At 40.7% G+C, this 27,202-nt stretch overlaps 2 protein-coding genes across 5 annotated transcripts in view; one reads left to right on the top strand and one right to left on the bottom strand.

Moving 5' to 3' along the window:
- TAX1BP1 (Tax1 binding protein 1) overlaps positions 1 to 1,071 on the bottom strand; it is a 55,702-nt gene extending 54,631 nt beyond the window's left edge. For all 4 annotated transcript variants that reach the window (XM_074537815.1, XM_074537809.1, XM_074537831.1 and 1 more), the window contains exon 1: positions 933 to 1,071. The gene's annotated coding sequence lies outside the window, so the exon portion shown is untranslated. The remainder of the gene's footprint in view (positions 1 to 932) is intronic.
- A 16,486-nt stretch (positions 1,072 to 17,557) lies between these two features.
- The window catches only part of HIBADH (3-hydroxyisobutyrate dehydrogenase), an 84,471-nt gene continuing 74,826 nt past the window's right edge, over positions 17,558 to 27,202 (top strand). The window contains exons 1-2 of the mRNA XM_005480896.4: positions 17,558 to 17,717; positions 26,002 to 26,162. Coding sequence (XP_005480953.1) covers positions 17,654 to 17,717; positions 26,002 to 26,162 — 225 coding nt within the window. The 5' untranslated portion in view covers positions 17,558 to 17,653. The remainder of the gene's footprint in view (positions 17,718 to 26,001; positions 26,163 to 27,202) is intronic.

Below are 27,202 nucleotides of genomic sequence, written 5' to 3'. Positions count from 1 at the left end.
TAAGACCAATTGATTTTCGTTAAGTAAGTCTTTAAAATTGTACAGCTCAGCCAAAGCACATATTAAAAAAAAAAAAAAAAACAAAAAACACACCACGAAAAAACAGCACCAACCTCAACCAAAAGGAAAAAAAACAACCACTTCTATCCACTTCTGCACACTGGCTGTCAGCTGCCACAGCTGAGTACTAGCCCTAGAGGAACCAGGAAAGTTAAACTGGTTTCCAACCCCAAAGCAGAACTGCTCACAAATCTGACTTGTGCAGACCAGCACAATCATGTGGGATTACTGTTGCCTAGCAGGAAAATCCCCGGAGCTTAGGTGATGCTCAGATCTACTTACAGTCCAAGGATATGGGGATGCTGGGTACTTGCTTGCTTAACTCGCAGCGACCGGCTAGGCAACGGGAGAGGAGGAGGAAGAGCCAGGCACAGGCTTCATTACTGACATGACAAGCGCTTCCCACGGGAACGCTCAGCGACGCGTTTGGCTTTGCGCAGCGGAAAGGACGGCGAAAAGGAGGAAAAGCTCGTCCAGCAGGAAAAACAAAAGCAGGACGAGCCGCACCCCCCCAGACAGCTCCTCCTGGAGTCCTCCAGCTGCGGTCCTGGGCCCCCGATACCCCCGGCCCCCATCTGCGCCGCCTCCTGCCCCTTCCCCGCCGCTGCTCCGCCACCTGCCCGACACGGTCACCTTGGCTCCGGGCCTTCTTCTTCCCCCGCGGGCAGGGGAGCCCCGCCGGCTCCCGCAGCCCGGCCCCGCCGCTCCCCTGCTGACCACGGCCGGCCCGAACAGCTGCCGGGGGCCGGTGGCGCAGAACCGCGGCCGCACGGCCCGGCCGCCCCGGCCCGGCCCAGAAGCGGCCGGAAGCCAGCGGGAAGGAGCGTGTCAGCCCTGCCCGGGCTCCCCGGCCGGCTCCGGACAGCTCTTACCTAGGCAGACGCGGAGGGCGCCGGGGACATCAACATGGGGCCTCCGCCACCAGCGCGGCGCAGCTCCGCCCGTCCGCCCGCGTCACTTCCAGCCCGGCCCTGCCCGCACGGGGCGGGCCCCGACACGGATCCGGTCGGGACCCGCGGAGCCGCCCGGTGGTCTCCTCTTCTCCGCTTCCCACGGGCACACGCTCTCGGTAGGGCTCGGGGGTGCGGGCACGACGATGTACGTGGCGTGTGCTCGACCGGGCTGCTGTTTCCTCCGTACAGCGCTCCCACGGTGCCCTTCCGTGTTGTCCGTGATTACAACATCACCTCTGTCGCACCCAGTTACCCCGAATTAATCATCTCCTCTTCCGTCCCACGTCAAGACACAGGCTGCCGTCACCCTGTAGGTCACCGTTAATCTGCCAGCCTTTGCACGTCTTCCCAGGGCAACGGAGGGCTGAGATAAGAGCGACTGTAAACGCTTACACAGGGTCCTGCCTGGGTACCTTGGCGGATCTCCGTGAAAGGGTGTTATATCACACAACACCGACTCGGAGAACCAGGGAAGCACAGAATCATTTAGGTGGGAAAAGACCTTTGAGCTCATTGCGTCCAACCTTTGACCAATCACCACTTTGTCAACTGGACCGTGGCACTAAATGCCGCGTGGTTTCTTGAACACATTTAGGGATGGTGACTCCACCACTTTAATGACTTTAGTTGCCACAAGTTTATACAGGATTAATACCTTTTATCACATCTGATAGTTTTAAAACAATCTGGATTTAAATGGTTTGGGCATTAAGGCTTTTCTGACTAGGCTCACAACTATTTCACAGACTCCATTCAATTTTTATCCAAAAGCAGCTCATAGAGCACTGACCAGAGTCACGGTGCTCAGTAAAAGCAACCAGTGATGAGTACCCATCACTGTAAGCAGGATTTGCCCCAGTGCACCCAGTGTTGGTTCCCACTACAAACTGTCATCAAGATCATGCTAAATTCTTTGCTACTACCATTTCTTACATGTTTTCATGTGTATTTTAAACAAACAGGTTATGTGGAGAGAAATAGTGTTATTATGAATAATATGATTAATCATTAGAATTATTGAGTTAGGTTTCTTACAAGTTCACCTGTTTTTTCATGGTCAGTCCTAACAGAAATGAAACTAAACTGGAGCATAGAAAGTGGCTTTAAGTAATTATGTTTATTCATTGCACTTGCATTTTTGTTTCTGAAAACAGTATTGTGTGTTAAGGCGTGTCACAGATTACTAAATTGTCTTTTTGATTTGTAGCCACAATGACTAATCTCTTATATCCTCCATACATTCCATGTTTTCCTGGAAAGCAATAAATTCCCTGCATAGTACTAACTGATCACTTTAGAAGACACAAGAAGTGTGTCTTTGGAAAATGCCCGCTGGAAAATGAAACCAGTATCTTGTTCAGCAATAAGGCGGTAGGAAGAGCTATTCCTTCTTATCTCAGCCCTCCATTTCTTCTCCTTGCTGCTCTTTGCTCTGTATGATATGATAAAGGGCTGTCTAAGAGTCACAAGACACTGTTGTTATGTGGGCTGGAACTTAGGAAGAACTGGAGGTTTACAGTCACCAGCTGGGGAGTATGACCATTGGTGAGATTTAGTTCTGCTTTCATTTAAAGCCATTATAATGCAGATTTATGGGAATATGATGGGAAATTTGAAATAAAGATTTTCAACTAACTAAATTTTTACAAGTGAATGCCTGGGAAAACAAACAACCAACCCTCATCTGTTTCCTAATTAAAAAAAAAATACTTCTCCTCAGTTCTGAGTTTTTTAAGAAACTTGAGATATTTCCATGTTCACTTAATAATGTTCATTTAGTCAATAAAGTTATGATTTACTTATAATTCAGTATTCAGTTATTATTTCTTTTGCTTAATGCACATGGAAGAGGTAATGCTGGCATTCAGTTGAGCAGTGAAAATATTAGGACAAATAAATCAAGAATTATCTTGTCCTTTCTTGTACTTATATCCACAATTTTCAGGAAAATGTATTTTTAAACTTCTAAACTTTCTATCTAAACCACATAATGGGGATTATATATAATATAAAACTATTTCTGACTAAAATAAGTGTGTGGTTTAATGCATTCTCATGTATGCTTTTGCATGCTAGATTTTGATGCCAATCCTATCCCTCCAGAATTTATAGATATTTTACCGAAAGATGCTGCAGAGCCTTTTCTAATTTTTTTTTGTCACATCAAGAAATTAAATACTTGACCGAAATGGACAAGTGGTGCACAGTGATCCCAGGATCAACAATCAATATCCTTGTAAAAAGATCTGAATCAAGAAAAATGTGACTAGAACTGGTGATACTTGCACTTGGCTGAGAATTAATGGTTGAGTGCCTTGTTAAGTCTGAATTTGCTAGACAGATGCTATGTCCTGAAATGCATCCATGTGATCTAAATGCTTCAGGAAACTTGTTCTTCAGCAGAAAGAAAACCAAAAAACCCCCAAACAAACAAAACAACAAACAAACAAAACAAACAAAACCAAACCCCATTGAACACTCACTACTTTTCTATGCTTGCTTACATTCTCTGCAAAATATTTAAAACAAAAAAATGTTTGATAACAGCATTTCCAACAAAACCTTACTCTTTTGAGATTTTCTTAACACTAACACACTAATTAGAAAAGCTTATTACAGGTATGGTGACAATAATCCCATCTCCTTCTGGCTTGATTTTCAGTTTTCTAACTCCACTGATTTCAGTAACAGGAAACTGGTTTTGTTCAAGCCAGTACTTTTACTACAAATGGTATGGTTTTAATGTGTACCAGAATGTACTTTAAACACGTAGTATCAATGTTTAGCCAGTATTTATGCATATTTAAAAGAAAAAGGAACTAGGAATGTCAAGCATTTTTTCATGATACTATATATATATTTATAATCAAAACCATGTTTGTTGGAAGGGATGTCCAGAGCAACTCAAAGGAGCATGTTGCTCAGGGCCGTGCCCAGTCACATTTCAAATGTTTCCCCGATGGAGATATTCCACTGTCGCCTAAAGAACTTCTTTCAGTGATTTAAAACACTCATTGCAAAAAAGTTTTTTTGTATCAATTTCCCATGTTCCAGTTTTGTCTCGTCTTCTTCTTTCACTGTGCACCTCTGAAGAGAATTAAGTTCCATCTTTTCTACACCCTCTGCTCTGCTGGCTGGAGACAGCAATAGGCCCTGAGGCCTTCTCATCTACAGGCTGAAAAAAGTCCCTGTTCTCACTCTTTTTGTGTCTCTGTGCACAATCTCCAAGGAAAATATGTCAAATACATTTCACCAGGATATTGACTTGGAAATAAAAAGCTGGCAGAACTCTTTTTTAAGGGTCTTTATTTCTGAAGTGCATAAATATGAGGACAAATATACAATGGCAAATTACAATTGTGGTTTCAGAAATATTAAATAAAGTAAAAAGTGTATGTGAATTCAGTTACTGGATTTGAACATAACTAGATTCCAAAGAAGTTTGAAATTTGGTTTGGGATGGAAAAATTTCCCTGCTTTGTCGTTATACTGAAACTTTACCAGGATGAGACTAGTCCCTCCTCAGGCATGAGATGAATCAGAAATAAAAACATGCAGTTAACCAGAATTGCCAACGGAAACAGGGAACAATTACAGACTCCCAAGGAACAGTCTCAGGTTTTTGCAAAACACTGTTTTTATAACTACACTATCTTCTTCCACCTGTGAGCTCCTTCAGTAATTTAGAGCCTGGAAATTAAAAATGGATCCTTGTCACATCTGTTTAACCTTGGATATATGTGAACTTTTATTCAGTCCAGAGCCTAACATTTTTTTTCTTTCATTTGTTTACTTTCTGAACCAAACCCATGATGAATTTTTGAGCCATCCCTGAATTTCTCCCCTCTGAGGCCCATCTTTGTTTTGCATGAGTGACAGAAAAATTCTATATTTCTAGGTTTCATTACCAGAGACAGGTACTTGATGTTGTGGATATTCAGTCTATTGGCATGACATGATGATATTGATGAAGTGTGGTAAGGAAATGCTTCACTTCTGATGATTTGATTTCATTTTGGTTTGACTCCTATTTCAACACTTCCAAGTTTTAAAAGTATGGGCCATGTGAGATGTAAAATATATATATTGATGTCACTAACCAGAAGCTCTTTCTGGTCATGTTGTAAAGCACACCTAATCAACTTCTTTAAGATCATGTTACAGAAAGCTATTAACTATACTCTTAAAACAGTTAAATAGTTATAAATAATGTTTCATATTATGGCTGACAATGCTGAATCTCCCAGCATTTAAGGGAACCTAATCACAGGGCATGCAGTCTTGGCCTTCCAGTAAGACGGAGTGGCTCAACTTTGGAACATATTAGAAATCCCATACTATTGCTAGCATTTCCTATTAAGGAGAAAGTTTCTCTTTGTGTATTTTGGATTTCTTTTCCAACACTTAATTGCAGCTGATGAAGAAAAGCTATTCAAAAGCTGCCAGGATTTTTAAATCTGTAGAGTGAGATTGATGAAATTTGTGGTTTTCCCAAAAGAGTATAGGTGAGAGCAGACATGTAAATTTTGTATGTGTGTGCATGTATGTGTGTGACAGAGGAGAGAGCAGGAGCATACTTCTAAGGTGTGAGACTTGGCAGCACTGCACTGTACAATGGGCACAAGAAACCACACGTCTGTAAATGACTGCATTTGAATTGCTGTTACTTCACTGTTGGGTTACTTTATTGTTAAAGTAAAAAGGAATGTTTTTAATAAATGCAAATAATGAATTAAATGGTTGCACATACTGAGGCTTTACCCTCTGGTGTGTAATTAATATATGTGCACTGGAGACCCAGGTCTGGGTGAGTGTTTCATTTCTTATTTATGATGTTTGCAAGGGGGTTTTTTCCCTCCAGCATACCTCTTACTGGCATACACAGCACAGCATGTAAATGACCACTGAGTGGGTGTCACTGAAATCTTAGCAGATATAGAACAGGTAAATACCTTTGTTTGGTATGCTTTAGTAGATTTACTGTTTCTCTCAGCCTTTTATCTTTTCTATCTGAAAGTAATAGGAAGCTCCCAAATGACCAACATTTTGTTTTCAGAGGCAGGAAAACTGCACGTAGCAGGAAACAAACAAGCAGTGAGAATTTAAAAGCTCTTGTACCTTGGAGCACAGCACTTAAACCTGAGGGACTAAAAGCAGAAAGGCACTTTCCACAGCAGCCTACAGCATGCTTCTTGTATCCCCTTCTGGGTCCCCTTCCAGCACTGGCTGCCACCCCTGACAGAGCACAGAGTGTCTGTACACTATATCTGCATGAAGCTTGGCAGCTTTCCTATTTTCTCATAATGGTTTATGTTTTTCTGAAAGAATCTAAAGATGTCTGTGTCCTCATACTAATGCTGTCTCTGGCTCCTCTAGCCTGGCTCAGGCAGTTGTGGCTCCAGCATTATATTGGTTTTTCTTGCTCCTTGGCTCCCTGAGCAGCTGTGCTCGAACTGGGGGGCTTGGTGCAGCTTCACAGTTCCCTGCCAAGACTGGGACCACCTGAGCTATGCAGGAATTCTTTGTCAGCCTTGACTTGGTGCCAAGGAAAAGGGCTGCTGGGTCATGCAGTGCACTTGGGAGAGGCTGAGCCTGGCCTGGGTCTCAGCACAGAGATTGACTCGTGCTGCTTTCCCCACATTCAGCTTGGAGATGGGTTTAAAGCTCTTGTGTAGCTATTTGTACAGAAAACACCTTTGTCAGCAGATTTCAAGTCTCACCTTTTACTGCTTGAGTTCTGAAACTCTTACGAGTTCTTAAACTCTGTGAAAAAAATAACCATATTGCCACATACATTATATACAAATCAATTACTAAGAAACACAGTGCTTAGATGAAAATTTGTCTTTTATTCATCCCCCAATGATTTATTATTCTATAGTGTTTATTAACGTTGTACAGAGAATAATATGTTGGATTTGCTATGCAAATTGACATACAGAAAGTAACATCATCTTTCTGGTATTATTTGATCAGCACCATTCAGAAATGTAAATATATTCTAATCAACTCTCTTAATTTTTCTTATTTCACAAATTTATTTCCTTGTATAAAAAATATTTTTTAAAGGCAGAAGACTCTTGAACTTTCTACAAAAAGAAGCATATTTATTAAATGGCTCTCCCTTTCGCTAATAAATATTTTACATTATAATGTAGCCAAGTTAGCATACTTTGTTGTCCAAAGTGTGGTTGCATGTTGTTGTGTCTTGGAGCTGGAAACTTTCAATCAAAATAAAATTTACATTAGTAATATGGGTAACAACTCTTTTGAAACCACAGTAATGTTACAGCCATGACATATGGCTTTAGTTCCCTACATGGCAAAAGATCTGTTGGGCCTGTAATAAGTGTTTTGTACACAAACACCATGGTAAAAAATCTGTTTTTACAGTGTTTATTTCCATTATCTTTGCTAGGATATGTCAGTGGGCAACATTTGGTCTGCCTATCTGCATATTTTGAATATACCACGTCTGTGCTGAAGGAGACTTTTTAATGCTTCATGAAACTGCCTGCATGGATGCTACCACCAAAGCCTGACTGAACTTGTCAACAGTATCTGTTACTTATACAGCCTGTAAGTAGTGCAGCTTTTCCATAAAATTGGGTGACAGATGTATGAGTCTGAAAAACACTAACTTATCTTACCAGATTTGGGGCCTTCACCCATCATAATCCACACATTGATATCTTTATTTTAGCATTCCCGGAATCCAGGCATTTTTCTGCCTGATAGAAGAGATGACAAAAGCAAATTCATTCTGTACTTCTCTCTCTCCTTCCCAGACCTTCGTTGACTTGTGTTTCTCATTCTGCTGCAATTAATCAACTGCAAGGGAGAATTAATTGAATATTCTTCGTAGCTGTTTTCTAAATTAAAATGCAGTTAGTCTTAGTTTTTGTCACATTAATCACAGGTCTGGTGGGACCAAATCAACTCGTTTGTCAGTGGGAGTTTGCACAAGCTTTCAAATGGGATGGATTTTCTCCTGCAAAAGAGCAAAAAAAATCTCACAAATTGCACCCATTGCATGTCTAACATCACCCTGATTTTCCATTTACATATTGCTTTTTGATCATTTCACACTCAATATTTCACTTAGAAATCATTTATATCACAACTGTACTCGGCCTTCAGTATTATTAGGTAGCGTGGAATATATTCAATGATGGTATGAAAGTTATTTCCAATAGGGCTTATGAAGAACAGCTGAGCAAGTATGACCTCCTGACCTCAAAGTGTTTGTTTACTGGGAACTATACTCCAGTTCTCTACATTTAATCTGTCTTGGACCAAGCTGACATTCCCCTACTAGATTTATTGTATCTCTAGAGGCTATTAGAAATACAACGTTGTCACTGTTTATCTAATAAGATGATAATAGGATTATATTAGCCTAGTGATAATGGTACATTTATTTTCATTTTTTAATAGTAACAAATTGAAGTTTGATTTCATGTTTAGTGAAGTTAATGTGTTACTAGGGAGAAAAAACATTCAAAAAGTACTTTTCTTTCAAACAAATCAGTAATGGAAAATATTTCTTATTCCATCTTATTTGTAGATCAAAGCATTGGTTTGTGTACATGAGTAGGCATGCTATGTCAAATTCACAGAAATTATAATAATGAAAAAAATCTGACTCAGAAAACTGTGTTTCCTATATCAACAACTCTGGATTTTGGAAGCTTGTCATGATGTTTTTTCTTGTGCATCTTTTCCTAGAATTTATCAGCTATCAAAAGGCATGCACAACAGACCAAATTTGCACTTCAATTATACTTAGTTATAATCAAGGTGTCAAAAGTAAATTCATTTCTTACTAGTGTTGGTTGCTCTTAAGACAACAAAAATAACATTATTTTTTAAATTCAGTATAGAAATGCATTAATATATAAAATAAATGTAAACCAAAATTAATAATAAACAAATGTTCCATACATAAGCATTGTCTGTGATGAAATTATAGGGCTAGACTTAAAACAAAGGTGTGATTTGTATTTAAAACTCTTTAATGTTAAACAGAGTGAATTAATTTTAAATTTTCAGTAGGGCTGAAATGTAGAAAATAAGTTGGTTCTTTTATGTTGATTTATATTACTTTAATAAGTCTCACTTTATCAAAAGTTAATTAATTGCTGTCTTGATCTGCAGTGGGTTATGCTCTGGGTATGACTTCTTCTAGCAAGCCAGTGGTGTGGAATGCACCTTGCTCCTTCAGAGACCTTATGTTGCTTCCTCTAAAATCAGGAACAAACTCTTGAGAATAGAGTTGATAGGAACAGGATTACCTCCCAATGGGTAAAGTCAAGACATTGCTCAGGAGCATGCCATATAAAGGTAATCTTTCTCAAGCAATGTGGTTTCCTACCCTTTGGTGTAGGAAATCCCAAGGACTGTGTTAGTGTCAGGTTTCCTCTTTCTGTATCAAAAGGAAGTTAGTTCAGGATTTTACCAGACTAACGTGAGGTTGATGCTTTTAACCTGATACACATATGTTGGTTGGAAAAAACCTATTTTTTCTATGTTTCACATGCATGCATCTTTTCCTGGGAAACAATTACCTAATCCTTACTCAGACTCCTAAGTTTTGATCAATGTACCACATAGCTTTTCCATGTTGCTTTTCCCTACTTTTCCCATAGTAGTTGCTCTACTAAGTTCACTTTCTTTTGCTACATCAGTACCCAACAGCTGGCAGAACAGCATTGAGTTTTGTGCAATTCCCACACAGATCAGTATGTTCTATTTAGTGTATTGCAGGTAGAAGTAAAAATAAAATCACCATGACTGATACCAAATATTTATCATACATAGCAATACTTCTTTTGGATTTTGTATCCTTCTTCAGCTGCTTTTATAGAATGTGCCCATCTAAATCTGAACCAAAGTCATCATCCTCTTTGCATTTCTGTCATGTGAAAGAAGCTTGTAAAAGAAGGTATTTAATAAACATTGGTAGATTCTAAATCCATCAGAAATGTTAAACATATCTTTCAGTTAAAACACAAAAATGAAATCAATCCAAAATTGCTATAGGATGTTCTACTGGTAATTTACACGTGAAATTTTTTGAGTCAGTTCTCCAGTTCTTCTGTCAGTTTCTTGTGTCTATTCGTGGTACAAGATATATGCAGTCACCCACTTAAAACATCCTACTTATTTGTAAAAGACAGTAGCTGTTCAAGTTGCTCATATTCAGAACTGCAACACATTCCATTTAGCAAAATACCTAAGAAGACTAGTTCTTTGAGTGAAATCTTTTCAGGGACTTTGGAAAATTCACACTGTGTTCCATGAAATTCAGCTAGATAAAGTGTCTCTATTACATCCTCCTTGTGTGAGAATTTGAATGGGACAATTGAATTATTCTAGGAAATAGGTACTTGAATTTTTTCCAGCTCACCAGGAAACTCAGTCAGTACAGGCTAGCCTAAACATCATAATGGGATTTATCAGAGCTAAGAAGAGGACAAAAACTGTTGTGTTTAACTGACCTTGGTATGAATTAGTACAAATAAATATGTATTGCTACCTTGTGGTAGCCTGCTTATTCTAACATTTGCCTAATGTCCCAGTGAGATACAGCTGCTTTCCAAACTACAGTACAAATGCTTCTGATAGAAAAGACATTACATCTTCATACCAAAACAAAGCTTCTATGTTCCCCCCAGGGCACTGCATTCCCACAGAAGCCTGGAATTTGTGTTCCCTTAGGTATATGCAACATTCCAAACTTCGCACATATTTAGCTCAAGGTTGATTACTAAAATGCATAGTGCTGCAGGATATATCATATGATTCAGCAAGTAATAAAGGAGGTCCAGTTACACAAGAGCTTTTTTCCTGTAGGCAAAAATAACCACTTGCATTGCTGCTTATGCATTCCAGTTCATTATCTAGCAAAATGTGCACAGCTAAGAAATGAATGCTGCCCTGAGAATCCCAACTCAAATATTTACAAATGTGAAGAATGTTATATTATGTTGGACCCAAGGTCCCTCTAGCCTAGCAGTCTGTCTCCAGAAATGACCAGTCAGAGAGGAAATACTTTGGGATATTTCTCTGGAATGCTTTCCCAGCTCCAACTATTTGAAGCTCAGGCCTTCCTGAGCAGCTACACTGTGCTTTGATTACATTTTGAAATATTATAACAGCTCTCTGATGCAGACAAATAAATCCAACAAATACAAGATGAAAGGTTAGAAGGAGGAATGCAACACTGTAGGTTTGGCTACCAAATAATTTGATTCAAGTTTTAAATGTACTGTTGCATCCACTACAGTTTCTTTTGGCTACACTAAGTAGTGTTAATGCTGAATTTAAATATCACTCTGCAATGAGGGGCCCATTTTACAAGCATCCTATGCTTGTAACTCTTGTTAAATTCAGTGGAAATTTAGTTATCAACCCAGACTATAAAACTTGATGTCCTGAAAAGGGTATCTCTCAAAAATCATGGGAAAAAAATAGCCAAACCAAACCCCCTAAAAAACCCCACATCAAAACCAAACCAAAAACAAAAAAACCAACCAAACAACAACAAAAACAAACCTCTGAGCAAATGTAATTATTTCATGCCAATGAAGTTAAAGTCAGGGGCAGGCTCTGCAGTGAATCTAGATACCCTTAGCATATTTTGGCACAGTGTATAATTTCTTTTTGCTTTCAGAGGTTCCTTATTATTATACCTTATTATTAGGTGTTATGAACAAAAATTCGGTTAATATTTTTTTTGTGAGAAAGAGTTACAGGGACGCAGCCAGATCTGTCTCTGCCAGGGTTCTTAGTGCTTTGTTATTGTAATACCGGGTCGTTGAGGCTTATCTCCTCTTTTGTATTAGTAAAAGGCCTGGCTGGGTGCGGTGGATGGCACTTCCCCAAGGCTGTGCTCTCTTACAGCATAGGGAAGATACCTGAGAGGGTGGGGGGGGGGGGGTTATGCAAAGTGGCTCCAAAGTCCAGAATGCTTTGTGGGACCACGACTCGAAATACAACGAGAAAACCCCAAAACCAACGAGCCAAATAAGAATTGAGAGACTAAAGTGGTGTCTGAACATGAGGAGCCAAATGCTGAGCCTGCAGAGATGCGGAGCCCCTCTCGCCCTGAGCTGAGAGTCGTTCCAACGCCGGGACCAGCCATCTGAGAAGTTCAAAGGCTCAACATCTGACGGGGACATCACGCCCTAGAGGCTCCCACAAGGACCGGATCCCCTGGCTCTGCCCCTGGTGGACAGAGCTGCGCATATTCTCCTCCTCTGAGTCGCCCTGGGAGACGCGACTGGGACTGCACCCCTGCCGAGCTGCCCAATCCTGAGCTGATCACTTTCAATAAAGGCACTAAAAAGAAGAAGAAGTCTCCTGGCCCTGTTTATTTCATTAGGGGAAAAAAAGAATCTTGAATGTAAGAAAATGAAAACTGACCAAAAATACTATAAAGGTTGTATGTTCTTGGGTTGTGGGGTTTTTTTTAATTCTTTGTTTTGTCCTTTTATATTGAGACTTTTAAAGAAAAATAAGATGGCCATATTTTCAAGACTAAGAATGAAAGGAGTAGCCTTCTTTACATTTTTTCTCTTTATTTACATGTTTGATTACATTTCTTTACATGTCCTGTAACTTAGTGGGCACCATGTACCAACACTTAGAAAACTACCTATCTATTAATGTAGAATAACAGCTGCTTTCTGTATTACAAATGCTCTGGCAAGTTCTCATGTTTTAATATCCATGTTCCACTACCACAAATCATGATGTACACCTAAGGTATACACATACTTCTTACAGGGTAAGAAAATGAATCTCAGTCACTTCAACACAAAGATCTAGATTTACTATGTCACTAAGCATTATTTGGGTACTATATAAGTAAATATACACATTTTTGATGGTCTAAAACTGGGAATCTCATTCGTCTTCCCACTAGTAATAATTTGGTTTTACATTACCAACACCCAGTAGTTTAGGTGCTGATTTAAGCCTGTCCCATTCAGTCCATCCACAGTGAAGACTGAGTTTGCCACTGCAAGCATTTGTTAAGCAGACAGTTTACTGTGACAGTTTACACATGATTGAAAGGCTGTAGGTTAACACCACTTCTATCTTCTTGCCTGAGGGGGGCCATAAAGTGTAATGCAAGGGTGGGAATAAACAGTGAAGGTTTTCTTTTAAATCCTACTCATTTCACACGTCCGGTATAGGAAGCTGTCAAAAGCCTGAATTGACTGGATTGAGTGGGAGGATCTCCAGGTATACCTAGGTTTGAGTAGCAACAATGACTTAGGAATAAGTAACTTATTTTGAGCAAGAGCTTAGTTTGGCAGCTAAAAAATCAGTTCTTAAAATAATATCTATACTGTTTTCATAAAGCACCATAAGGTCTGTCAATGAAAATAGACATACATCAGTTACATATTTAGTATTTGTCTTTTTCATATACAGTTCTTGTCCTGTTCTTTTTTATGTGTTGTACAAACTCTGCCTGTGCTAAAGCAACAAGTAGGCTAGGAAGTTCTCCTTCAGAAAATTTCTCCAACCATAATCAGTATGGCATTTTGAGATCCCATTTCATCAGTCATGAGGTTGACATTACTGCTTTTAAGATACAATACACCATTGATGAAACAAAATTTAAAGCAAATTAAACATTGGCAATCTCTCTACCACTGGCAAAGGCACACTTGTTGAGAGTTGGCCTTTGTGGCATGTTTACAGTGTAATCACTGATTTCTGGAAACTTTTCTGGCAGTTAAAAATAGCTAGTGAATTTATTTTTGTAGGCAATTTTATACTTGACTTACATTACTTGAAAACATTTTTGTTTAAAAAGTAGAGGTATATATCTCCATTCTTAACGCAACGGAAAAAAAAACCAATTTGTAGAACCAAGCTACACAAATAACAGGTTATTTGCATTTTAACTAGTTAATTTCAGAAGTCATACATACAAATCTTTATGAAGCACACTACTAGGTGTGAGTAAGGAGACCATGCTGTTTTGTTTGAAAAATAATCAGCATTTATGTCCTGGGTTTTAATGCAAGTAAAAGCTTTCATGGCCATTTACTTAACCAAATATGTTCTTAAGTTAACAAAGCTTTTTTCCTTCATTTTCTGTGGGAAAAATGTAATTAGGTAGGCAAAGAAATAAACACACAAACCAAAATTAACTAGCAAGACTTAGTGAGATAAAGTTCTACAAAGGCAAAAGCACTTTTAACAGAAGGAACTTACTGTACTATGTGCCTACTAAAAGTTCAAACATCTCTAGAGGGCATTTTGGAGAAAATAAAAACCACAAAAACTCTATTAATTTCATTTTCTCTCTTCTGAAAATGCTCTGCACTATGGTAGTCCTGCACCACCTAGCCCCACAAGTGCTTCCTTCTCATACTGGCTACCTTAGTGGTACTAAACTATTAATATCAGTTCTATCAGCGTTCAAAATGTAAACAGAGATTTCATTTAATCTAATCTCAAGGAATTTTCTCTGTCTGCAAAAGTACATTCTGTACAAAAGCAATGTAAAAGCTATAGTATTACAGTGGTCATGCCTATAACAAGCCTTGATACACAAGTGTGTTGGCAAAGCAATGCAAGGCTAAGTCTACTACATTTTTATGAATAAGACTATCCTTTTTTCACTTTCTCATACTTTTTTTGAGGAGTTTATAGTGTATTTTTATTGTGTTGATATAAGTTTATTCTCCTCATATACCTTTGAAACAAAGAATGCATTATTTATACCTACACAAACAAAACCACCTTAGACATGAGAAAGGTGTAGAGAAAGATGTTACTATAGAGGTAAAGCTGCGTCTTGTAATGAGAGTTAAAAATCAGAATTCAAGGACCACGATGAGTCCAGCATTAGAATCTTCACACATTCCTACACATTTAGCTCCCCTCTCTCTCACCCCCCTCACTTCCCCCTGCAAAAAAACCCCAAAAAAACCAAACCAAACCAAAACAAAAAAAAAAAAAGAAAAACAACAAAACCTGAAATCACTTTTCTAACTCAGTTCAGACTTGATAGGAGTCTAGACCAAATTGATAAAGGGGCAATGACTCTGAAAATGTAAGCTGGTGAAGAAGCAGGATGGAATGCAAAAAACCCCCATGTTTTCTAAGTACTGTGTGATTACATGTAAAAATCAGGTTTCAAAGACTTCCAAATACCTTATTTGGACCATACCTCAGTACAAATTTCTGCCAGTATAGCTGCTTAATGAGGAGTCACACCTCTTCTCATCACAAAAAAAAAAATGAAGTACAAGATGGTAGTCAACCTCTTCCCCACTGAGGAGAAGGATAGCTCAGTAGCTTTATTCACTTGGCAGCCTTCAAATGGCCCAGTGAAAGACATGACTGAGCTTACAAAAATATTGGTGTAATTGAATCTGTGGAGCTTCCAATGTTTTGCGAAGTGTTATCAAGTGGAAGAGTTTCTGTGTTTGTGTCTCCATTGCTTTAATACAGAGATTTTTCTTTTTTTCTCACGCCATAATCTGTCTCAGTGCTCAGCTGAGAGGCAATGAGAGGCAATGAGAGAAAGACGCAACTGGGTGAAGATATGAGATCAGCCTACTGAATGGTAACACTCTCACGTCACAGTAAACTACCATATGACCACAGCCTCCTTCACTGCCCACAAAATCTCTTTATGTTGAGCTAGGTTGATTTAACTATATTTAACTGTATTGCTTTATACTGGTAAATATAAAAATATATATGATAGGAGAGCTGAGCTCATATATATTTAGCCTATTCTTTCTGTGCTAACATATAATTGAGTGAAGACACGTTGTGGTGAGACCCGAGATCTGTGCCTCATGACTCCCAGAAGTCTGTAAATGATACTACATAACAGCTACAAAAAAAGCTCTGACCTAATGACAGTAACCTAATGACTGAGGGAGCACCCAGCATCCTGGCACAACAGAGCAAGGCAAGTTTTTCTGTCAGGAAAAGAAGTTAACTACTTTGTTCCAAAGAGATGAACGTGGCAGCTTCAGGCCTGGAGCTGAAGCTTTGCTCTGAGATGGCAGCACTGGCCTGCCTCCAGCCTGCCCTCCCTCAGAGCGTGGTGTGCTCCCTCACACACCCTCCTGAAGCTCTCCCGGAGCTGCCAGCGGGGTCTCCAGATGCTGGGCTCTCACAAATTTTGTTACCCTGTGTTAGGCCTTTGGGAAATGCACTCTGGGCACGATTGTACCAGGTTTGCATGGCAAAATTTTGGCAGTGAGTGGGTGCTACAGGGCTGGTTTCTGTGAATAGATCTCCCTGCAGCCCATGGTGACCCTAGTGGGACAAGCTGTCCCCCTGCAGCCCATAGAGGTCCACAGTGGGAAAAAAAAATCCACCTGCAGCTCATGGACAACTCCACACTGGAGCAGGTGGATGTGCCTAGAGGACACTTCCCAAAGGCCTCTGGGCACATCTGCCAGGAAGCCTGTGCTGGAGTGGGTTTGCTGGCAGGATCTCTGACCCCTCAGGGAGACCCACCCTGGAACCGTCTGTTCCCAAGGGACTGCAGCCCATGGATGGGATCCTACACTGGAGCGGTTTGTGAAGATCTGCAGCCCAGGGGAAGGACTCATCCTGGAGATGACCAGGGAGAAATGTCTCCCATGGGAGGAAGCCCACGCTGCAGCAAGGGAAAAGTGTGGAAGTTCTCCCCCGGAGGAGGCAGAACCAGCAGAGACAACGTGGGATGAAGCGATTGCACACTCCGTTCCCCAAACCACTGAGGGAGGAGGACGTAGAACAATCGGGAGTGAAGTTGAGCGCAGGAGAAAGGAAGGGATGGGTACAAAGTGTTTTAAGTCTTGGTTTTTATTTCTCATTATCCTACTTTAATGCCATTGAAAACAAATTAAATTAATTTCCCCAAGCTGAGCGTGTTTTGCCCAAGACAGTAACTGGTGAGTGCTCTCTCTTCATCCTTATCTCGACCCGGGAGCCTCTCGTTGTATTTTCTCCCCGCTGTCCAGCCGAGGAGGGGCAGCGATGGAGCGGCTTTGGGGGGCGCTTGGCGCCCAGCCGGGGTAAAGCCCACACAACGACGAAGCCAGTCACAGAATCACAGAATGGTTTGGGTTGGAAGGGGACCTTGAAGATCATCTAATTCCAACCCTCAATGAGCGCCAACTCCTATTTGCCACCTGACTCGGCAAAACAGTGCAGGGCGGCTTTTTCCATCGCCCCGAGGGCCCCGTCTCGCGCACAAGCTGCCTCCGCCAAAACGCTGGCGTTCCATTCCTCTGCCACTTCAGCCAAGCCTCCTCCCCCGACAGCAAAGCAAGAAGACGAAGCGGCAGCTGGCAGGCACGGGCAAGCGGAGCTGGAAAGGAACGCCTTCCCGGGAGCCGCGGGCGGCGGGATACGATGTCCCACCGCCCCAATGAGGTGCTCCAGCGCCGGCCCGGCCCCCGCCCCGCCCCGCCCCGCAATCCGGCCCCATCCGTCACGGGGCGGTGGGCGGGGCCGGCCGCCCGCAGGGAGGACGCTGCGCACTCCCATTGGCTGCGCCCCGCCGAGCGCCGTTCGTGGTTGGCTGCGGCGGCTGCCGCTCGCGGCGCGCGGGCGGTGGCGGCGGGCGGCGGCGGGCCGGAGGTCACTCGGCACGGGGGCGCAGCATGGCCGCAGTCGTGGTGCGCAGGGGACCTGCGGGCTGGTGGCGCTGGCACCGGCGGGTGATGGGTAAGGACCTACCCCTTCCCTCGGCTCCAGTGGCTCCCGCTCTGCCGGCCGGGCGGGGGAAGGCCGGGCCTCTCCCGGGGCGCGCAGCTGTCGCGCTGCCCTTGGCGGCCGCGGGCCCTCCGAGCCCGGTGCAGCTCCGGGGCCGCCTCCGTGTGCGGCATTCCCGGTGACGGAACCCCCGGGCGGTCACGGCTGGCACGGCGCGCCACCGGTGCCGCCTTATTCGGGGCTCCACCGAAGCTTCGGAGTGGCTTGGCTTAGTAAATGTTTTCACTCATTCGCTTAAAATAGCGTGCCTGGAAATCATCAGAGCCCGCAAAAGCCTCCTGTGGCAGCAGTGACATGTCTGCGATACCTGTTACCTGGGTTTGGGCTGTTCAGCTCTCTCGGTCACTGCATCCGATTATTTTCTTTAAACCGAGGGCAGATCCAGCGGCACCCCCTCCTGTGTCGGCTCTGCGGGCACTGGTGCTCACCTGTGCTTGGTTCACGGGCAGTGGAAGGAGCAGGCACTGCAGATGTCCTGTTGGTGCAAGCAAAGGAAGAATGGATTTCTAGAACTGGATCTAGACATTTTCCATTTCCAGAAAAATCACACAGCTGTTCCTAAGTAATTTAATTTCTGAAGTAAATTATTAAAAATAAACCTTCAGTAGGCTTTTCACTGTCATTTTGATGGCAGTCTGTGGTCATGTATGTCACTCTGTGGTTAGGCTCCCAACACATAGGTGAAGGTGTTTAACCAGCAAAGTAGAAGAAATAGATTATTTTAAATGGTACATGGTTCTAAAATCTTGACACTTAGGGAAATGTTTCAGGAATTACTAAATTTCTTGTAAGTGGGTAACTTTAAAGACATTGGAATTCCCTTTTAAGCCTCACTTAAACTAATGAATGAAAAACGTCTGACAATTTTGACGTTATCTTGCAGTGCTCTTTTTGCTCCACTGTCTCTTTTCCACTGATGCTTTTTTTTGGTAGCTGTGGTTCTGATGTTGTGATAAGTAATAGTTCAGCTACAGCAGGCATGTTGGTCTCATGCTAGTAAAGTTAAATACAGGGGACCTGTTTATGTGTTTAGTACCTTTTGTGATACCACAATTGAAAGCAATAGCTTTCAAGGATTTTTGAACTTTCTGTGCATGGTAACTGTCAGTTATTTCTGTAAGAGCTTTGAAATCCACTGTCATGGTCAATTTCCAAATGATCTTGTTTAATGTAGGGCAGATGGTGAGGATCTTGTTTCTTGTGGTGAGCATAGGTGTGAAAAGCAAACCAACATTGGCCCTTAAAGTTGAAAAATACAGTTTGTCTTTACCTGAAGACTTGAGAAAAAAACTGTAACTAAGTCTAAGAAGAAACTGTGACTCTCCCGAAAAACTTCCATAGAACAGAATTTCACCCACAGCATTTAAACTCAGACTTAGTGAGTAGTGACTGTGCTGAAAGTACTCTTGACTCTGAGAAATGTTTATGGGATGAAGGTCTAAGCATTAAGCCTTCTTAAGGGCTGAGCTCTATTGCTTAGTTATGTGTCCTGGCTTCCCCATCTCTAATGCATTTACTGAGTTTGCCATTCTTTTCTTTAGTCTGACAGTTGGGGTTTGAGTAGTGATTTCATCATCTGTCCTGAGTGAAATGCCATCCTGGTGAAGGATTTGTGCCAGCTCTGAGAGCTGTCCAGCACCACAGCTTGGCTAGCAAGCACGCTGTCTTCCTTCTCTTACTGAAGGCTCCTTGGTTGCTTGGTCAGTTGCTCTTTGCAGCTGGTGCTGACCATGGTGGTTTAGTTTTTCTGTATGTTTATGCTAGAGATTGTTAAATTGTCTAGGAGGAAAATAAAGAGCTGAGGGCAGATGTTGGAGGAGCTTCTTGGATGTGTATGTTTGTGCGTTAGTCAGCTGGACAGAGTCTATGTAGTCTTGTGTTCTGCAGCTGGCAGGCACTGGCAAAGGTGCTTCATAGAGAGGGTTTATGTGACCTTACTTAAAAATATATTATTGATGGATATGGAGAAGTCCCTCCTGGGGACTTCTGGGGGAGAGAGAAGAGGAGGTTAATGAATGAGAAAAGATGATTTTCTGTGAATGGAGATTCATCAGCTGAGGGAGCTGTTCATCAAAGACAGTACCATGCTAGAGAACAAAAATGTCCTTACAAGTAGTTTTGTTGGAGTGGAGGGGACTTGTTCACTTCATAATTAAATAGAACTTTTGCTGATTTAACAATACTTTTTCTGACTCAGGAGCTCTGCTTGAACTGTTCAATGACTGTCTATGCTCTGGTGCAGAGAAGCTTTGATTACTAAGCAAGGATTATGACAGAAGATCTGCTGCTCAGAAGTCCAGCACATAACTTAGTTAAGGAATCAAGTGTACACTTCATATTCTTTTTAGATGAAAAGTATTTACTATATGATTTTCTCTGTAAGGTATTAGCAAACATTTAATGAGGTATAGGTACAGATAAAAATTATGTATAAGAAGACACTGAGTGTTGCAAGATAACGTCTCTGGTTTTGATCAGTATACCTTTACAGAGGCAAAAAAAAAAGCAAGTGGGATGTTTTCAATGTAAAGCTGGCCAAATTTAGAGTATTGTAATCATCTTAAAATATTATTTTGGCAGAGTGCACTTCTCGAAATCATTGCATAACTTTAGAAGTCAGTGACCATGGGGCAATTTAAATTCCATTGGCAAAGCTTCTAGGAGCAGAAGGATTCTACTTTTGTACCTTTGGCCTCTCTAACTTCTATATTTCTTCTTCCTTTTCCCTGCCAGGATCTACTTTCAGTAGGGGTTTTATAAATTACATACCAAAGTCCACAAAACACAGAAGCTCACTCTGATCCTTTCTTTCAAAGTAGGAAAGAGAAAAGGGATGATGTCTTCTGTTGTGCTTGTACCTGAACTTCAGATGCTAAATCAGTGGGAAAATCTTTCGCTTGGTGGCTCATATTGAACTGTCATCGTGTTCCTTCTCCTTGTCAAGTTACTTCATATGTATTTTCTCATAAAGCCCGAAGCAAAACCAGCAGCTTCAGTAGCTGAGCTTACTCTGAGCATCTTCCCATGATCCTGTTCAGTCTCACATATTGAAAAAGAAGATCCAGAGAGATCAAGATCATTACCAGAGAGATCAAGATATTAATAAGAGCTACAACTGTTCTGATTAGGAATCTCTTATGGGATGGGGCTGTGTGGACTCTAATCCTTGTGCCATTTGGTGAATATGGTTCAAAATAAGTTTTATAAAGCCAAGAATCAAGTAATATAGTTGAAATTATATTTTGGGAACTACTTGTTTTTCAGTCTTGTTCTTGTCCAGTTAGAGTACAAGCACATTGGATTTTTTCCAGGTCTGCTGTCTGTGGTTCTACCAGCTATTATTCCCTTTTTGTTTGATTACAAAGAGATGTCCTCGGTTCTGCATATTATAGTGTTTGTGCAGTCAAGTATGTGCAGTGAAATCAGGGCAACACTGGAACTGGAATTCATTCTTGAAACTGTAAGACTTGTTACTTTGGGAGATAGTGTAAAATGAAATGTAAACATCTGAAATTATCTAAACTTGTCATCATTCAGGTTAGAAAGAAAACTGCTTTCAGTATATTTATATATATAAAGCTTGAAAAGATAAGTTTTACATCATTGACAGGCTAAGTATTCTAAAGACAAGATTGCAATCTGTCAGTTTCTGAAGTTACTCTTCTAATAGTTGCATTTTGTTCAAGAAGAGACATTCAAGAGATTCATAAACTCTTGCTGATTTTTAAAATTAAATTGGTTTTAAGGTAAAATTCTTGTGAAACTGCACGTTAGGTAAAGTTTTTCTATTGTAGGCTGACTTTTCAAAAATCTGTATTTTATCTGTATTGGCCATAAGCCCCAAATTTGGTGAGAGTGTCATAATTGGGTCTCCTCATCAATTGAGTTTTCATAGGCGTGAGATCTGCAAGCGCATATTCCCTGAAGAGAATAATGAAGAATCATCTGGGAAAAGCCCAGTTTCTTTGGAGTTGGTATAGCTGTAGCTGGTTTTGCTCACAATTAGCTTGATTTACAGATTAATCTGTATTGCTAGTTCTGTTCCCAGAGAAGGGGAATTAGTTGCACATGGTATCAGTGATTGTTTTAAAAGTAGATTCTGTTGCTTCTCTTCTGATGTTCTGACCTCTCTTAGAAGTTAAGTGTGGACTGGGCATTTTTCCAGCCATGTGATTGCAGCAGGTTACTGTGGATTTTATGGTCAAAGTAAAATGGGATCAATACCACAGGGACAGTTTCAGCAAATGCTTATACAATTGATGGGATTAATTAGCATACATGATGTGGTTTGCAGAATATCAGTCCTTAGATGTTTGAATTACAGTTATTTCAAAACTGAGTTTGTGCTACGTGTCAGATGCTAAAAAATGCCGACATATGTGAGCTGGACATCACATTTTGTAAAATCACCTGTGGAGATTTGTCTAATGGGAAAACATGAATGTTCTTGTCTTTTGAAACATCCTCTTTTTGGCAAATCCCCACTGTCTTAAGTAGTCATTTAAAATATGCCATGCATCTAAATGTAGTTGGTACAAATTTAATTGAAATCATCTCTGTTAGATCTGTGCACTAATTTAATCAGTCTTCTAAACCAGTTTTCCTCTGTTTGAGTACCTGGAAGTCTGAAGATTTTTCAAAATGGTTAATCAAATTATTTGATTTTCAAATGTCTTATGTAATACCGGGCTGTGAAAAGTTAAGCCAAAGTAAAGTCAGAAACTGACTCAGGATTTGAACTACTTCTCCAACAGTCCCAATTCCCATGGATTTGAGTATGTTTTAGCACATAACAGAAAGTGGTCTCTGATTCATAAACTGAGACAAAAAAAAAAAAACAAAAAACAATAGAGACAGACAAAAGGAGAAATAATAGAATACAGTGACCCAAAACTTAATAGTACTGGTCAGCAAGTTGTCTTGTATCACATCCTAACTTTTGCCATGCCTTTTTGGGGATACTACAAAATGAAAATTTTTAAGGGAGGCCTTATATTAGAGGAATGTGTTCATTTCATGGATATTTACCTTGTGAAGAGCTGCTTTAGAGGCACAATGTAAGTGCATGTTGACAATAGGCACGTCACTGCAGTCTAATTACCGCTGAAGTCTTAATATTAAGATGTGATGACAGTCTTGAAAAGTCATCAAAGCAAAGCCGTCTTATGTAACATTGTAGAGAAAAAACAGGCAGGTTGCAGAGGAGGAGTGAAAGTAGCATGGGCAAAATGTCCTTCCCAATTCCCAGCATGAAGATCAAGGCAAAATTTTGTCTGTTGAGGCAGGTGACAAGGTTCTGAAGCAGCTGAGATCTCAGATGTATTGGATGAATCAGTGAGATTGAAGCAGATCATGGATGATTCTTTTAGGCTTTTGTGGGTGATAGGCATCACTGCTGGTGTCAGCACTGATAGCAGAAAAAGGTATCAAGAAATTTTTCTGAAGATGCTGAGTTTGAGGTGATGGTTAGATGTCCATGAGATAGCGTGAGAAAAGAAGAGATCAGGATAAAAGTGAAGAGTCTGCGAGAGTGAGCCTAGGTATGGTAGTGAGAATTATTCTTCTGATAAGGTTACTTGGAATTCACAAAAACAAAGAAAACAAAGGTTTCAAAGAAAGGCTTCCAAAAGCCTTAAATGTTTAAAGCTAGCTTAGGTTGCTCATAGTGCTCTAAGGTTGCTAGGAGGATGGAGGTTCCACAGCTTCCCTGCATTGCCCCTTAGAGTGCAGAACCTTTTTTCCACATCAGGGATGCTTTTCTTATTTCCAGCCAGAGTTTTCCTTCCTGCAGCTTTTGGCCATTGCCCCATGTCCCATTTGACTGTACATCTCCCATCTCCCATTGGAGTATACATCTGTGAAGAGTTCAGCTTCTTTTGCTCTATAACTCTTCTTTCCTCCCACTCCATAGGTAGTAGAAGTCCGCACTCTTTGCTTCTCCCAAGCTCAACAAAGACAGTTCTCTTAGCCTCTGCTCATAGGCCATGTTCTCCTGCTCCTTGGTCATATTTATTCCTTGATGTTTGCTGGGCTGTCTGCAGTTTGATCATATCTCTTGGTGTATTTGCTGTATAGAAGAATGCCTGGTTTTTTTGACCTCCTGCATCTGCTCTTGCTGATGCAGTGCAGAATGTCATTAACCTTTTGCTGCAAGGATGCACTGCTGACTCATGCTCAACCTCCAGTCGATGGGAATCCACAGGATCTGCAGAGCTGCCAGCTGTCTAGCCAGTCAGCAACCTGTAATGACATCCCCTGTCCCAAGTACAGGACATAAATTTGTCTTTGTTGAACTGCTTGAGGCCTGTTTCTCCAGTCCTTCTGAATAGTAGCCTTGCCCTGCGATTTTAGTCCCCCCAGTCTGGTGTCACACATGATGTTGCTGAGAGTGCTTATTTTTAATCATCAGTCCTTGATGAAACTCTTAAACAGCTTCAGTTTTGTTTGGTGAGGAACATCATGTGTAACTAGACTGTTGCTAGTCTTTGAACTACTGATCACTGTTATTTGAGCCCAACACTCCAGACAGTATTTCTTCCTTCAGGCAGTTTTGCAATCCCATCCAGTCCATACTTTCTTCATTTGGCTACTGGGATACGAGAGGAGGCTGTTCTGAAAGCTTTACTGAAGTCAAGGTAAATAAGATATACTGGTATTAAGGGCTAGAGAAAGAAAGATGCTTAAAACCAGGGCTTGAAGCTCCTCAGGAAGTGGGAAGCTTTGAGCTAACTAAAGGAGCAATTTTAGATTAGTGCAAACGAAGGACTGGGGAAGATTGACTCATAGAAACAATGAGAAGAAGACTCTTAAGATGGTTGTTATGGCTGATGATGCTGGTTTAGGCTCTTTGTTCATTTGTTCCCTGGTTTTGACATGTAGCACTTCTTAAAAAAGCAATGGGCTCTTTTCCTGACTTATCTCAGTTTTCACTAAGCATTTTCCCAGCGCAGATTTATTTGAAATTGTGCTACTTCTCTAGCTATGTAATTGCTGCAGGCATCTGTGGAAACTGTCTCAGACCAAAGTTCTCTCAACAAACCTGATTTATTAAATGTGGCACTTCCAAAACAGTGCTGCAGATGAAAGAGCATGACCATTGCTGGCTAAGAAGGAGCTTAAAGTCAGAAAGACTTTAAAATGATTAATCAAGTGTTATTGGCCTAGAGAGGATTCTTTGCTAAGCATTGAGACCTCTTAGAGTCTTGATCCAGCTTAGGCACATTTTCTGTATGTGCACTTTAGAGCTAGAGTATTTCTGTAGTTAGCTTTGTTTCTGTCTGCTTAGTTGACACATACTTTAATGTTTATTCTGCCTAACGTTTTTCTTTGTCGTAAAGGAGAAAGTATTTTATGGAATTGGCAAAGAAATCTAGTCACTGTCAAATTGTGTTGCCTTTGGATTTGGAGTGTTTAGAGTGATGAGACAGTGATTGCAGTAGGTGAATGCCTGCAGTGCTGCTGCTATCCAGAATTTGGTGCTCACTAGCTTCTGGGAAAAGGTATCTGACTGGAACGGTAGTGTTTTCCACAGGTTGTAGGTTAGGCTTTATTCTGTCTTGGTAGTACAGTAAATAGAATACAGAGGTTATTCCTGTAAAGAATTAATATTTTTTTTAATGCTATATTTTATTCTAATTTTCAGTATTTAAACTGTGGTTGCATGGCTTAAAGGATTTGCCATGATTTGCTATGGAGATTTTCACCTTTAGGTTAGTGGTTTGTAGCTGATTGCAGAATCAGAGAATCTGTGAGGGGCTGCATGAAGTAAAGTGGCAGCCCCTGTCTGTTTCTAGGGTACATGTGCTGAATCCCATGGCTGCAAGCAAAGTTGCAAATAAAGAGTCTGTAAAATATATATAAAATTGCTCTTTGCATATCAAGTTAGAATTTAGACACATAATAAAACACAGAAAGTCCTGCATATTTTAAGTCTACTTTTGAGCTCTTCTCGGATCTTAGCTTTAAGTACTGTATTTTTTTGAAATGCCCGCATTTTCCTAATTACAATCATTTTCTTTGATATGTAGAAAAATCATTGTGGGATGGTATTTATGGCCCAATGTGTGCTATAATTTAAAGTTTAAATAAATTATGTAAAATAGGATTCCCATTTGCTCTGTTTTTAATCATAAAAATGTTAAAATAATTGAAAACAGATTATGTGGTAACTTTTAGTATGTCATTGTTGAATGTCAGTCCTAAATGCAAATATTGATGTTTATTGTTTTGAAATCAGTGTGTTCTAGGACTATGGCTTCCAAAACCCCAGTTGGATTCATTGGACTGGGTAACATGGGAAATCCGATGGCAAAAAACCTGGTAAAACATGGATATCCAGTTATTGTGTATGATGTCTTTCCAGAAGCTTGCAAAGAATTTCAAGACTTGGGTGCTCAGGTATAGTAATAAACTTCTTTATTTCAGCAATAGCTGTGTGTGTTGAATGGTTCTTGAATGCAATGCAAGTAAATAATCTGGGTTTTTTTCTTGTTTAAGATCACAATCCGAACTGAAACAGCACAATAAATACAATCTGAATCTGTGAGGTTTCAGGTAGAGGAAAGATATGATTCTATGCCAAGTAATTTTCCTGTTGTTAGCTGGAATTGCTACCTTGTCAGACTTCTCTAGCTGTCTTTTTTCCCCCCACTTTTTATGAGAGTAGGTTGATGGCCTGTTCTATCACCTCCTGCTTTCTCCTGCTTCCTTCTCCCCCAGGTCTAGATGGCCAGTGGGCTGCTTTTCATCTCGTTCCTGCTTTGACCTTTTCTGGTTAAATGACCCTAGTTAAAAATTCCTGCTGGCATAGCTGTAAGGGTTATAGGGACATATGAGCTTTCCTGCTGCTTCAAGGTGTAGTCCTCAGGGGCAGGGGAAAAATCTAATTATTTAAGTGCTTATTCTCTTGGAGGTGAGGAAGGATATGCTGAGAGAAGAGGAAGGAATGAAAAGGAAAAAGGAGGGAAGGAAATTGATTATATTAGGGAGCTTTACCTTCCTGCAATATACCCTGCAAAATCTTGGCCCTGTTCCAGCCAGTCCTATTACTTTTCTTAATCTGTTAATACCCTCAGAGCCCCATTCTCTCAGATGTTTGTGTCATTTCTATGTGTCTGTAACACATTTAAATGGTTTTGACATACTTCAAAGCTGTCACAATTTAGACAGTTGTGGGCAAAAGGATACGTGCTTAAAACACAGAAAAAAGGAGTGCAGTGCAAAAATAAACCTGTCATATAACAATGCAGAGGATAGAAGGGAATTTTGCAGCAGTGGCAAGGAAATTTTAGGTAGGTCTAGACAGAGGAACTGTGTGCCTTGAAGGTCTAAACTGTTGAAGCTAATTGCAACTGTTTTAAATAATGTGGTAAGATCAAGATTCCTAAAAGATAAAATGATACCACACAGCTGTTAGTAATTAATAGCAGCTCCCCTTG

The sequence above is a fragment of the Zonotrichia albicollis genome, chromosome 1 (genome assembly GCF_047830755.1).
Source record: "Zonotrichia albicollis isolate bZonAlb1 chromosome 1, bZonAlb1.hap1, whole genome shotgun sequence".
Taxonomy (NCBI): Eukaryota; Metazoa; Chordata; class Aves; order Passeriformes; family Passerellidae; genus Zonotrichia; species Zonotrichia albicollis.
This window is presented reverse-complemented; position numbering and strand designations above follow the sequence as displayed.